Raw genomic sequence first — 15,173 nt, 5'->3', positions numbered from 1 at the left:
GACACACTTGGAGCACTTTGAGATCTACATCATCGTTTGATGTTGGCCTGAAGTCTCAGAAGGCTCTACAAAGACAGATGGCTTGTTGAGAGGCCATAAGTGTGCGCGTATGATGCTTATGTATTCATGTACGTTATTTGCCGTGGTGTAGTTATTGCACATTTACATTTTGTTTATGTTACTAACGGCACTATTTAATTTGAGAAGCTAAAATGTTGTTTCCCACGTAACCGGGAACCTTTGACATCCATCTTTTTTGCCTCCAGTTCGGTCTCCATCTCAGTCAGTCTCTCTTTTGCTTAGTTGCTCTCGCTCATCTTGTTCTCGTTGTATTTATTTCCCTCTCATTTTCTCTCTCTCCCTCCCAGCGCCGTCCATGGGGGTTTACAAAGGCAAGCCTACAGTAGGTGTTAATTAGAGAGAGAGGTAAGGGAAGAGATGGAGGAGGAATGGAACAAACAAGACAGATGGGAGGGAGATGATTGTTAGAGCAAGAAGAGAAGGGGGGGGGCGGATTCATATACACAAATGAGAGGAAGAACAACTCGCACTGCGTCTTGTATGTCTCCATTTGATTAAGATCCCACTTCTCACTGAGTAACCAATTCAGTCATTCATTCATTGGGCTTAAGTGAGGTGTTGTTTTTGCCATCAAAGGTGAGGCAACAAAACGTATTTACGGCGGTTTACTACTCTGTCTCAAGGGTATGTGGCAAATTTCATTCAGTTAGATCAAAAGCACACCTGCCAACATTGTGTTGGCTCTTCAATCGAGAGGAGTGCTGAGCTCAGGCGGCACATCAACAAACTCAAGGGCAGGAAATTAACCTTTTTTTTATGTCCAGTAGCCGCAGTTTCTCATTTATTCCAGAGCTTATCAGCTATTTCAATGTTTTGTTGGCTTGATTGATTTTCCAAATAGAAAAGAAAGGTAGGATGATTAAAAGGTTCAGCCAGCCGGACTTTTACCAGGATATATATGGACAGTAAACTGTACATATATGTGACGTTAGAGACGGTTAGTGTACATTTTATTTACCTTCTCTCCATTTTTCTTTTCTATTAAACAGGAACATTTCAAGCTTATCTTCTATCATGTGGGGAGGAAAAAGAGCCAATTCTCCATTGTTTTATGTCTCAGTCACACCACTCACACAAATCTTTTTTTACTTGGTTTGCTCGGTTTTGATTCCAGCTTATTATAAAGCTGTGATCAAAAGTAAGCCAGCCATAATAAAAAAAAATTATTTGGAATAATACATCAAATCATTTTTTTAAAGTAAAAGGAGAAGGTTATTCATACCCCCCGCCTGTTGGTGATGTTTGGCACTTTGCATAATAATGACTTGGTGATCAGGCGTGCACACACACAGTCACATGCACGCTCTCTTATCACTGAGCCGCTCTGGGTCTTTGGGGACGGAGCGCACAGGATGTGGACCAGCCAACGAAGGCTATGATTGGTTTAGGTGTTTTAAGACATCCAGACCCAGTGTACAATAGATGAGGCTTATCCCAATTAGAATTTGATCCACTTGCACATTTTCATTTTCCCGTACTGGATTTATTTTGTTTTGCATTTGTCTGTGCTGACATCTGTAATCAATCCTCAGTAACAGGGATGGTGTTGGGTTTGATCCTCTGCTCTGGAAGTCTCTGGGCTGTGGTCCCTCTGTGTCTGGAGCCCCCTTTGCTGTCTCCTTGACTGCTCACCTCTCAGAACAAATGAACAAGAGAGCTTTTATTGGGAATGAAGACTGACAGTTGACGATTGGTTCTACAGTGAAGCACTTAGCAAAACCCTCTTCATATAAACAGACAGCACCATGAGTGTGTCAGCTGCGTACACAAACACACACCGCAGGTCCGACAACTGTGTGTGTGTGTGTGAATAAGTTCAGTATTTGACATGAACCGAATGCTGATGTATGTATGTGAGGGGGTATCTACAACTGTGTATGAAACAGTGTGTGTGCGTGCATCCACTGCTAGACCCATCCTAAATGTTGCCTTGGCAACAAGCTGACTGAAGTAAATGAGTGTCCTGGCTCTTCTGTGGGATTGTGGGAAAGCAATATGCCAGTGTTCCGCCCCATTAGTTTGACGGACAGCCTGTTTGGCCTATGAGAGGTCAGCTGGCAAGGGCAGCCATATTAGTATTCCATAGGAAAGACCGCAGGATTGGCTTTACTCTTATGTCAGTCTACCTATGTGTGTGTGTTTGGTGCCTACGTATGTGTGGGGCTGTGTACGGGTGGGTGAGTAGACAGTGGCAGTTTGTGGGAGGTAAAGTCTGTCTTGGCATATAACACTGCAGGCAGGTGTGTGTGTGCGCGTGTGTGTGTGTGTGTGCCTGTCCTGGTGGGGGTGGCAGGCTCCTTGCCAGGTAAGCGCATCACCAATTATCACTTCCCAGTCCCCCACCTCTCTGGTTGCCCCCCCCCCCCCCCCCCCCCCCTCACGCACACACACACACACATACTCTGTGTTAGTCAGTACAGAGCCTGTGAGAGAGATGAGATAGCACCTAAGCTGGTCAGCTGTCTGAAGCGGACTTAAGAAGCTGAAGCACTTCTGTTTTTCTCCCTCAAACCCATCTATTGCGTCATTTCATCATTTTCTTCTCTGAACCTGCGATTAACATTCTTCTCAGCCCCATTTGTTTAACCAACCTCGCTCTCTGCTCTCTGCTCTCTCTGCTCTCTCTCTCTTTCTGCTCACTCTCTCTCTGCTCTCGCTGCCTGTCTCTCTCTCTCTCTGCTCTCTCTCTCTCTCTCTCTCTCTCTCTGCTCTCTCTCTCTCTCTCTCTCTCTCTCTCTCTCTCTCTCTCTCTCTCTCTCTCTCCCCCTGTCTGTCTCTTTCTCCCTGGTCTCTACTCTTCAACTTTTTTTTTTTTTTTTTACATTTGATCCCCATCCAAACCCATTTCTCTTTGTCCATTTCTCTCTCCAGCACCTTTTTTTTCTGGGTCTTTTTCAGTTTCAGTATCTCATTCCTATCACCACTCGCTGAGATATTTTCTATGCTAATGAAAACTAAATGATAATGCTGCTTTTTAAAATATTGAAATGAGCTTGACGCTTCCTAATGGAATTTCTTTTTAGCATCTAGCAATACGGATGGAATGCATGAGTAATTCGTTTTAATCTGTTGATGTCTGTTGGTGGCATTAGGTGATTCCAATTACTGGCTGATTGTTGACTTGATCAGATTCATTCATTTACATTCATTTCCATCCGATGGCGTCAGTGGAGTATGAACAAGTATCCTTTAACACGACAATGTTGATGCTCATTTGGTTAGGCTTTCCCTGTTTCCTCTGTGTAATCTCGGGATACACCAATTCACCAGCACTGATGTGTCATGGTACTATTAAGTGATCCAATATGTGCTTATGTGATGTATAAGTTACTTTAAATGTTTTTATTTGTGTCATAATTACTGATCTGTCATGAGAAAATGTGGATTTGAACTCAGCCACTTGAACAGGTGTTCTGTAGATATAAGAGATGATAATAATGCTTCCAACTCTGAGGCCATACTTCAACGCCACACGTGGTTGAGCCTTGTGCAGCTCTACATCAAACACCTCTTTCTCCGCTTGCGAGTTTCCCTTCCATATATATGACCGAGCTGACAACTGAAGTGACAGACCAGTGTTTGAGTCTCCACAGTAGCATGTGGGATTCATGCTGAGCTATTACATGGTCACCCACAGAGTCCCGAGTTTCCACACCTGCATCTGAAAAGCTAACAAGGGCTGGAGAGACCTATAGATATTTATGGGGACTGTATGTGTGTGTGTGTGTGTTTGTGTCACTTAAACACAGAGAACATTCAAGCTTTCTTCATTAAATGCTAAGATCCTGATTCAGAGTTGAGTAACACACACTCAAGTGAGATTGAAAACCAAATTTCCGCTCTTCCATATTTCTTTGTGTTTATTCATTATTCTGTGTTCTGAATATTGAAAATTACCGAGACAATATCACACTGTGGTATTCTTTGTGATTTTAATGATGGTGATCACATTGTTTGGAAGCTGTCCTTATAAATAACACATATTAAAAAAAGGGCCTGCTGTTTAATCAGTGTGCTTTTTCCTGTCGCACTGGTTTTGGCGCGGTTACAGGCAGGTGCTTGTTTTAAAGGGAGGGACAGGAGACACTGAGAAATCTCATTCCCACAAAGCTGAACAGCCGGTGATCCTGGCAACCTCAGAGGCTGATTTTAATCATCCGATTGTGCTGCCCAGAAATGGAGTTAACGCCTGTGCATTTCAACATTTCAACTGGGTAGAGATAAAGAAAATAACATTATGATAACACGTAGTAAAAGACATGATAGTTAGTGTTATAGAAATGAGACAAAGACGCCTAGGAGAATTCATGGTGTCACGGAATTAAACAGCCCGCCAAAATGCACCATGGAATCTAAAGGATCACAAAAGTAAAGCCTACATTTGGGTTGTTTCATTATATTATTCACCAATTAACTTGCTTTCAATTGAAGCTCAGGTGCGATTCATAAACAAGTAAATCAAAGTAGCTGCCGTATGCCCGTGTCCTGCATCAGGCATGGACTTATCTTCATTTGTTTGTGTGTCTTCTTGGTCACAAAAACGTACAGGGGGAAAAAAAATGCAAATATAGATAAACGAGGCCCAATGTCTTTATGTTGTTAGGGATGTCAATGTCACATGCATAAAGCTTTTGACCCGGGCTTCGAATGCACGATCGGTGTTTAGATGTTATTTTATGATCAAGTACTAGGACACGTGCTTCTTCAATCTGGGGTCATAGATATTCTTAACAGCTCTGTGTTCACACGTACATACACGTTTGTTAATGTATTAGAGTGTGTGTGTGTGTGTGTGTGTGTGTGTGTGTGTGTGTGTGTGTGTGTGTGTGTGTGTGTGTGTGTGTGTGTGTGTGTGTGTGTGTGTGTGTGTGTGTGTGTGTGCGCTCCCGCTTCCACACTCGTACAGTTATGCATTATGAGTGGGCTTGATCTAGTGTCACTGAGGTCAAAAAGCTCAAGGCTATGCAGTTCAATCACAAGGACAACATGTTGCTTAGCACACACAAAGTCATAAACATACCCTTAACTCTGAAGCAGAAAAAAGTATAGGGTTTTTGGTCAAGGCTTCGATTCAATTTCCATTTCTTTCATGTCTTTGATTCTTTTTTTCCTTATCTCCCTATACTCTATTTTTACATCTGCTGCACTCTCACTTATTCTCTCCTTTCCTCTTTCTCTCTTTCTTCCATATCTTTGTCTTAGCACATTTGTTCTCTGTTTCAATGTTGAGCTGTGTGCGCGTGTGTGTGTGTGTGTTTGTGTGTTTGTGTGTATGCGTGTGAGTGTGCGTGTTTGTGTGAACATGGTATCTGAGGTTGTTGCCGAGCACCCTGAGGTGGTAGTCAGTGTTCAGGGCTCACCTTTCACACTCCCACACTCACACGCACAGTGCGGCCCAGTTCAACCTGGCACCGCATGCTGTGGAGAACTAGAGAGCAACACAGTATGAAATATGCAGAGTTAACACGATAACTTTCACATTACACCTGTCCCCTGAATGCAGATTCTCAGTTTGTCAAAAAAAAGGACCCCTGTAACAGCTGGGCTGCATACTGACACACACTCACACTCACACACACACACACATAATACCCCACAGACCGACACATTGAGCTGTGACATACGGAAAGGTGTTACAGGTCTATTTCCCAAAAAAGTGTTATCGTACATTTTATTTTATTCATTTGCTGATCACCAACAGTATCTGTTACCATGTCAACGGTCAAAACAGAGTCAAAAATTGGTACAGATCAATAACTCTGTATCAAAGTGAATGATTGGCCACCTGTCACACTCAGAAAGTGTACTTGACCTTTAAATCTTAATTTTATGCCACTATTAAGGCAATGAATTGGCTTTTTCAAACATCATGTGTACACTTCAACGTGATTGAAATTGCTAACTCCATATAACAGAACTCCATGATGTGATTATTAAAAGATTTGTTCAGGCATGTAAACATCTTAATTGTATTGTATTGTATGTACACGCCTTAATTACCCTCTTGCCTTTCATCCGGTGTAAATGCGTGTATGTAAATGTACTGAATGAAAGAACAACCCAGGCTGCCTTTAATAACCAGCTTGAGGTTCAGTTGACACAACATAATTTTCAGTTAGTGCATGATAAATTACGAACTTTATCCATCATAATAGGCTGGGTAATTAAGCTTTAAATAAAACCCTTATATTATACACCCAATAAGGAAGTAGTTCACTGTGGCTCATTGGATTGTACCAAAATCATCACACTCAATGTTTGTTCGTTTATATCATCCGAGAGCCGCAGCCCTAAAAACTATTGTACTTCTGCTTTGATGTACTTTCATGGTTGAACGTATGCTATTGAATTTGAATTCTTCTCTGCAATGCTTCTGGGATCATTTGGGTTTAAATATAAACTTTATTGCGAAAAACTGTGTCTAACTCCAAGGGGAGAAAAGACTCTAACTGAAAGTATAATCAGCATTTCTGTAAAATTGCTTTTACTGCCACATTGCACTCCCAGCCTGAACACATACTTTAGATTTGGCGTCAATCAAAGATAGTTACGCATTTCTGATTATTATGTGACTTTTAGAAAATGTAATTGATAAAACTAATTGACCAAAAAGTCAAAGTTAGTTGAGTCTTTAATCACGCATTAAATAAAGTCATTAACCAGGGCAGTCGCCCTTAAATCCATTAAATTGACTGACACACAGACGGACAGATGCACTGACTTCCCGGAATTTAGGATAGCATGGTTAAATTCAAATAGTTTACAACTGAATACAGACTAACCAGCTTTGACAGCTGCAGACCAATAAATATTTTCTTCATTCAAACAACATCTAGGCCCCCTGTAAATGTGCACATTGCATGGAATCAAAATCTGGCCCCCTCTTGACGTTGTTGTGCTCTCCTCTCCAGTGGACGGAGCTATCCACCGCGCTGCAGGCCCCCTGCTCAAGAAGGAGTGTGCCTCTCTTCACGGCTGTGAGACTGGACAGGCCAAGATTACCTGCGGCTATGGCCTCCCACCAAAGTGTGAGTATAATGTGTGTATAATGAGTGCAAAATCAGCCACTCGTTTCTCCCTAGTAAAAACTGTTGTTGTACTGGTCAGCTTCCAGGTGTGAACGTGTGGCACTGTGGGGTGTTGCTGAAGAAGCACGGTGCAGTTTAGTTCCCTCTATAAATAAAATAACAGTCTTATTTGTTTTAAATGTGTAACATAAGGTGTATTTATGCTGTCGTCGTGCTTCCTGTTCTCACATGGGATTCCTCCAGCTTTCTGGATTCCTCCCACATGACTCACTGTTATTCCTAAAATGGTCTGGCAAAGACAGCAACTGCTATCGCAAGTACATTTATATTTCAATACACAACACCGCCAAAACAGTCGAGTGGATAGGAAATGGCTGTGTAAACAAGTACATGTGTTTCACTTGGATCTAACATTTACAAGAACAAGACTAGAAATGCACTCAGAGAGGTGCTACACCTGCGCTACACGTCTTGTGACTTTATTGTTGTATAATGAATGAATGTTTCTGCAGTATGATTCAAGAAGGACACTTAAAACAAAGGCACTAGCACAGGCACCGGGGTGGGGAGGACTATGCCCCTCACACACACACACACACACACACACACACACACACACACACACACACACACACACACACGCACACACACACGATGTCGATAAACGTGTAACGGAGATAATGGATACACACGTATTTTACAGCCAGTAAACAATGGCAGCGATGGAAAGCTTCCCACCAAACAAATCATCTATGTAGCCATCGATCGGTAGTGTCTGTTTTTCATGTTGTGGGATTATGACGCTGTGTTTAAGTGACGGACACTCTACATGTAAATCTTGTTACAATCGAACTGTTTCAGACAAAATTCAAAATGGACGGAAAATCTGCCAGGGGCAAGTGGACTTGAGTTTCATGGATAGATGCAGCCGATCTCAAGGAATAGAGGGGGAAAGGATCCTACAATGTCAGCACTTTGTGTCGAATGAGTCCACTCAAATTTGGCGCAGCACAGACAGACACACAGACAGATACCAGGGATTTCCATAACCCCACTTGGGTGTAGAAAGATAAGGTTTCCAGTTCCAATATCACTTTTTAAGAACCACATTGGTCTATTGTACAAAGCAGAACCATTCAGCCCAATCTATCAGGCCTCACAATCAAACGAACACGGGGAGCAACAACATGGACACCATTACTCACTTTACGACAGAAACTAATGCAAGTTGATTACGGTGCACATTCCTATTGATCACCCCACATTACCTAATTGATCGTTGAACAGTCTCTTATCAACTGTGGCCAAACACAGCTTAGAGATTCTAGTCAGCCTGAAGCGTTAATCACATCAGAAGTACTGCATACTTGACATTTGTGTTACACGGATCTGCTTAACAGCCAAAAAATAAGGCAGCACAGGCAACAAAATTCACCCTATAGACATAACTCATCCAAAATGTTACTTTTTGAGATGTCTTACTGACAAAGAGAGGCAAAGAAACGCTGGACTGGAGTCAACACTAACTCCGGGCAACTAGGCTCAGTACGGATGACTACTGTAACTCTTATCGTTCCCAGTAAAATTCCAATTTATTCTTTTTTCTGTGTTCAAGCACATCATCAATTGCAAGTGTCTGACAAGTATAGATTATCATTGTCTCCTTTTGTGTGTGTGTGTGTGTTTTTTTCTTGCACCACATTCTGTTTCCTATTGATTTTTTTGCAGTAATCTTTCCTGCGGCCAGATGGAAAAAAAACACAACAATCGTATTGATCGATGGACACTTGATCTAAATCCGAATGGACAGATCTTGGTAGTGTCCTTGAAGCCGTGAGAAGTTAGCCAAGCACAACTAAATTTTCCAATTAAATTGATACGTCTCCAAACACGCTGACGCTCCACAGCTTGAACTCTTTCTGTGTGAACTCACAAATAAAAAGCTTAAGAAATTAGAAATGAAAGATGTGTTCAAATATGCATTTATACCCAACTAATACTTTCTATTTAAGGCAAACTATAAATGTTTCCTTATGCAACATAGTGAATTCACACAGCTTTCTCAAGATCGTCAAACTCTTAGCAACAGCCTCCCCCGGTCTTTAGTCGGCTCATAATCATGATATTACTCACCCTGTGTCGGTACGCATACAGCACGACAATAATACACACTGCAATGATGCAATAGCTGAGTACCATAAGTTATAATGTCCACCCAGGTGTGCGAGTGCGCCTGTGTGTGTGTGTCGGTGTGCGAGACAGAGATTAAAGAACACCGAGTCTGTGTGAGAGCAGCTTATGGTCCTACCGAGAGTTTGAAGTTCACAGTGGGAGAGAGAGGAAACACAGAGTGACCGTAATAAAGGCGAGCTCAAGGAAAAATGGAGGGAGAAAAAAAAGAAGTGAAACACTGCAGTGTGGAGGGCTGAAGACTGCTGGGAATTAGGAGGCGATGAGAAGTTTGTTCTCCTTTATTGGTTGCTTGTTTAACGTGTGTGTGTGTGTGTGTGTGTGTGTGTGTGTGTGTGTGTGTGTGTGTGTGTGTGTGTGTGTGTGTGTGTGTAATGGTTTGAACATAATTTTACTTTTGCGCTTGTGATTGTGCACGTGTGTCAGAACAGGATATGTGTGTGTGTACTGCATATGTGAGAGAGTGTGTTACTGTACAGTGTGTGTGGGGTGCCTGTCAGTTTCTATCTTTATCTTACCTATAACAATCTAACAGCATGAGAGCTGGATGACTGTCTGACGCACTGACTGACTAAATCTGACTGTGTGTGTGTGTGTGTGCGTGCGTGCACCCGCGTGTGTGTGAGTGGGTGTCAGTGTGTGTACATCCACACCTCTCTGCCTTGCCTTCAATGTGTGTGTCCACTGCCCAGCATGTGGTCTGATGTAGACAGGTTCTCTCCTCCCAGACGAAATATTAAGTCCGGAGAATAATTCAACATGCGTCTGCCTCAGTGCCTAAACACTCACAACAGGGCTTGATTACCTCTCAGCGGGAAGGAGAGAGAGGCGAGACAGCAACAACAGGGGGATAACAAAGCAGGCAAAGGACTACGTGAAAGCAGAATGATGCCGTAGACGAAGAGTGAGATATGGAAATGAGCTCGCCTAGATCGGAGCGGGAAAAGGTTGAGAAAGGCGCCGCAGCTCAAGGGCAACGCGGTTACATTGTATTTGTTAGGGTTCGCCACCAGATGTGAAATTTCAAGTGTCAGACTCACTAGTTGCCAAATGGTCCCGACCCGCTGTCAGTCCTGCATGCAGTGTCCATCAACGATTTCACCGCCACTTATCCAGCAGCATCCCTGTACCGTAACCTAGCAACACCCAGAGCACACAGCACAGTATCTTTGATGTTTAGCAAGAGTCACATGAAATTTAGGGATGTTGACAAATGACAGCTGAAAATCTCTGCTCTGCTTAAATCCTCACATTAACCGACACTTAAAGGCAGTCAAATCAGCAATCGCTCCACTTTGCAGCATATGAGCTAAATATGCGCTTGATTGGGGGTGAAATGGATTGAAATTAGTCTCTGTGTACATAAAACTAGAGTGCTGCTCATTTGTAAGCCAGACGCAGTTTTGCTGTAGAATGAGTGGATGCGTGTTTTGTGTGTGTGCGTGCGCGTGCATTATGTGTCTCTGCATCTGTGTGTTTTTTTTTGTGGTTGCCAAACGAGGGAATGTGGGGAAAAATCTGTTGTCAGGGCTACTCAGCGCTCCAGAGCACACCTGTGTACCGATACACAGCTAACCTGTTCCCCAGCTGGCCCTCTCTCCCCTGCTGAGCTCACCAACATACAACACCAAGACAAACACTAGGGAGGGAAGTTTCATGGGAGGGTGGGACAAGAGAGAGAGAGAGAGGGAGCCTTTGAACATGAAGTCATAATCATCATCACTATTATCTGAGTAAATGAACCGGTCTGATTTAGTGTCATTGGTGCAGATGCTTCAAGTTTTAGTTTACTGATGAATGGAGTTACATGTTTCATTTCACGATCCCACAAGCTGCTCCCCTGCCTAGTCACGTATACTACACAACTCTCCGTAATCTCTTTTGAACGAGGTTCAGCGCCTCACCTTAAAATCCCTCCTTCCTCTAATTAAGATACATTACCTCTCTGGCAGGTGCTGGATTTGGTGTCAAAAATGCGAAATAGTTTTCAATAGAAAGATCCAATTTTAAATGCACCAGAGGGAGGGAGAAAAAGGAAACCTCTCAGACACCAATAATGAATTCTGTTTAATATATCAACCATGGAAGAAATGTTTACCTGCAGCTCTATTCATTCCAAATACTGTCCTCCCCTGCTCGCAGAACTCTCAGTGGGTAAGAGCGTTCTTCCACATCTCAGCCCAACACGTCCAACTGCTTTTGAAAGACTTTATAGCTCTATGAAGTGGATGAAACGTCGAAGCGAATCGCACATTTTACTCCATCTCAGCCCCATATGCTACACTGTGTATTTGCTGGAGGGGGGAAAGGCGGGGGGTGCGAGGGAAGGGAAGGGAAGGGTGCTCTTTGGGGAAGGAGGGAGTCACCGACTCGGAGGTGTGGAGGGAGAGATGGAGGCCAGGAGAAACCGCTGGAGGAAGTAGAGAGGAATAAAGCAAGAGAGATATCCGTCCGTCAAACACTGGCTGCTACGCTCTCCCCTCTGCTCCCTCCTCCTCCCATCTCCTGCATTCTGTTCCCTTAGTGGCCAATTACTGCTAATTAAAATCCTCACTGTAGCTCTCCCAGACTCCCCTTCTTCCTCTCCTCCTAAACCGTCTCTCTGCGCTACGTCTCCCTCGTCCTCCTCTCTCTGTCTCCTCCCCGTCTTTCTTTGAAGACACAGTGTCTCCGTCCATTAGGGCCTCCCTGTCCTTTGTGTTTTCTCTCCCTCCATGCTGTCACCTCCTCGCCTCCCTCTCTCTCCCTCTCTCCCACTTTTTCTTCTTTTCTTTTCCCTTCCATTCTCTCCTCCTCCCTCTTTCTTTGTTGCTGTCATCATCAACAGTGAGGTTTCTTTCCTTGTGCCAAGAGACTGACAAGCCTGTGGGCTACTAACTGTAGCACTCAGACTGTGCTTGGTTGAGAGTTGTTTTTTTATAACAAGGTTGTCGACAACTTTGCTTCTTCCTGCTTTGGCGTCAGCAGTGCGATCCTTCTAGGTGTTAAAAAAGCTTCATCGTAGCTGCTGCTGCTGCTGATGAGTAGGAGCGTGATGATAGCAATCACAGCAGCAGCTCTAGTGTTAATTCATTCAGTTAATTCATTCTCCTTGAAGGAGAAAAGCAATCGAAAAAGCTCCGGTGTTGCTTGCCTCAAAGAGGAGAGACGGGGAATAACGAATTTCGCTCTCTCTGATGAGCACCGGCATCTTGTTACCCACCTCACCGCTGCTTGTTTTGATTACCTGCCCCTGTCTTTTTCACAAAGGAAAGTTGGAAAGAGATACCGAGAGCCAAAGGGGCTTTGTAAGGTCCGGGCCCTCCTTTTGTGTCAAAGCCAGGGCCTGGATTTAAGAGCAGGGCACGCTTGGGCGAGCACAGACTGAGGCCCGGCACACAAAAGGCCAGCGAGCCTTTTCGCTGCCCTTTGCTATAAAGACCGATAAAGAAAGACGAGGGACAGATGGAGGTGAGAAAAGAAAGGGGAGAGAGGGAGTAAAGGGGGACCGCAGAGGGCGGACGGAGGGAGGGGTGCTAAGTGTGAAAAGTGAGAGCGGTGGCGTGTAGCCTCCCAGGTAAGAATGGGGAGAAGTGGGAGTGATGACAGATCCAAATAAGGAGGGGTGACAACAAAGCAGGAGAAAAGATGGAATTGGGGACAAAAGAGAGGCAGGGGCGGGTTGCACCGGATGGCACCCAGTCAAGTTCTCTTAAGGCTTGGTGCCAGTGTGACGCCCACTTATGAAACAAAACAGGCAGGGACACACACACACACTCGTATACACACCCTCACACATAACACACACTCGCTCATGCTGCTTCTAAATGTGCTCAGTAAATCCGGTGTGATGACTATAGTTTAAGCTGCATTAAGTCAAATTTGCAGTTTTCTCCACGTTGAGTGAATTTACTCTTTTCCTGCTGTGTCTGTTTTTGTTGCCTTTACTTTCTTAGCTTTCACCATAATTGCCTTGTTCTGCTTCTTTGTGTCATCCGTAGATAACTGATGGTTTGTGCATGTACAGACGCCGAAAAGTTACTTTTTAGCACTTTTCTTCTAATCCATTTTAGTCTTTGTTCCGCTCTTAGGCGTTTTAAAAACAATACTTTTTACGCTTGGATTTGCCACACGAACACAGTGTAAATAATGGTTTTTACTAGACGTTAATGCAGATTTTGGCTCCTGAAAATCTCCACTTTTCTGCCAGCCCTGTTAAGTACAACCGAGGTCGCTCCACGTGAAAAATTCAAGATGTGTCATTTTCTTGATTCTCGTTCAACATTCTGTCTTATTCTTCCGCTGGAAATGTGTTAGTACAATCTCACTGCTTTGGCTGATTTGTTTTTTTTTCCACTTGATAAAAAAAAGGCTTTCAGGAATATATGGCAGACAAAAATGACACCGTGAGATTATTTTTGTGACCCTGAATGTATTTCTGAATAATAATTCACAGAAAGAAATTTGCATGGATAAATTACAAATCCACAGGAGTCATTTTACACCCGTACAACAGTTTTATATTGATACACTGTGTGTGCCTGTGAACAACAAGATTCCAGGGTTGTTATTGGCAGAAAAACGCTAATTACTCGGTTTTGGACAGATTCCAGATATAATTTCTTCACATTATTGCCAGTACACTTGATTAAATGTCTATCTATACATTGCACTTTAATGAGAGATGGTGCAGTCTTGAAGAAGCAAAAAGAAAAAAGAAGTTGAAAGTTGGTAAAGAGAAGTGCTGTCTGGGTCGTTTCAAACACAAAGAGAGAGACAAGAGGTTTAATTGAACGATGTTGATGTAAGGACATAGGTCATCTTTCCATACATTGAAGAAATAAGTTTATTCAGCTCTTACATCAGTTTTCCATCCCCTTCATCAAAGTGAGTTCTTTGTCAGTTTGATCTTGATGGGGACGTTTACACCCCCCCCCCCACCCCGCATGCAGACTATTTCTATGGCATCACAGCACTGAGCTGAACGCACTCATTACATGAAGTGGTGTTAATTTGTGACCCAAAGAAAAGCGAGTAGAACAAATGGTGCGTCTGCTGTGACTTTTACATCTCTTCCAATCATAAAAACAACAAGGCCAACTGCGAAGCCTTTTCTCTCACATCAGAAGGACACATCTGAAACCTCTTCTCACCTCTAGTTCGTAGACATCTGATCAATTTGCGCACTAATTTCAAGCAAAACTTTTAATTCAGTTTTCAAGGAGAGTAAAATCCACTTAGGAGGCCATGTTCTCGTCTGTTCGTATTGATTTCTCTGTTTGTTTGTGGATCAACAGAATTACTCGAGAAAAATACTGAACAGATTTTCATGTAACTTGGGAGGCAGGTTGAGTACAGTGCAGACCCATATTTGGCAGCGATCCGTATCTGGATCCATATGCAAGCTATTGAATTTCAGTTCCTTTAACATTGTGAGAATGTGGGTTTTTCAACATTTTTGCCAATTTCTCAATAACCTGTGAAGTCATATAGACATGTCACATACAGGATGTAGAAGTACCAAAAAGGGATAGAAACATACAGCTACCACTATAATTTACACAAGATGATGCTTCAAACGCTACTATACCAAGAGGACATTATAATCCATAGTACTGTTCCATACAATCATCCAAGCCGGTATTTTACAGTGTCTCTAGATGTGCATGGTTACGGTATCCACAACAATACAATAGGACAGAAAAATACATGTGTCAAACATACAATAAGACAAACACACATTCAAGACAAAGAAGTATATCCAGTGTAGTGATGTGCATTAAAATGCCGTGCTGACTTTTCAGACGTTCACACACTAAAATGAGGGTCACAGGTTCAGCCGTCTCTCTGCATTTAGGGCCGTGAGTCACGGAATGCTCGAAGGTAGGAAGTCGC

The 15,173-nt window shown here is 43.1% G+C and overlaps 1 protein-coding gene across 1 annotated transcript in view; it reads left to right on the top strand.

The window, feature by feature from the left end:
• macrod1 (mono-ADP ribosylhydrolase 1) overlaps positions 1-15,173 on the top strand; it is an 88,759-nt gene that overhangs the window by 51,353 nt on the left and 22,233 nt on the right. Inside the window, exon 5 of the mRNA XM_076159596.1 lies at positions 6,993-7,109. Coding sequence (XP_076015711.1) covers positions 6,993-7,109 — 117 coding nt within the window. The remainder of the gene's footprint in view (positions 1-6,992; positions 7,110-15,173) is intronic.

Source organism: Genypterus blacodes, unplaced genomic scaffold, assembly GCF_046128005.1.
Source record: "Genypterus blacodes isolate CSIRO-AG114 ecotype Tasmania unplaced genomic scaffold, CSIRO-AGI_Gbla_v1 ptg000098l_1, whole genome shotgun sequence".
Lineage (NCBI taxonomy): Eukaryota > Metazoa > Chordata > Actinopteri > Ophidiiformes > Ophidiidae > Genypterus > Genypterus blacodes.
Note: the sequence above shows the minus strand (reverse complement) of the source record. Positions and strands in the feature narration are given on the sequence as shown.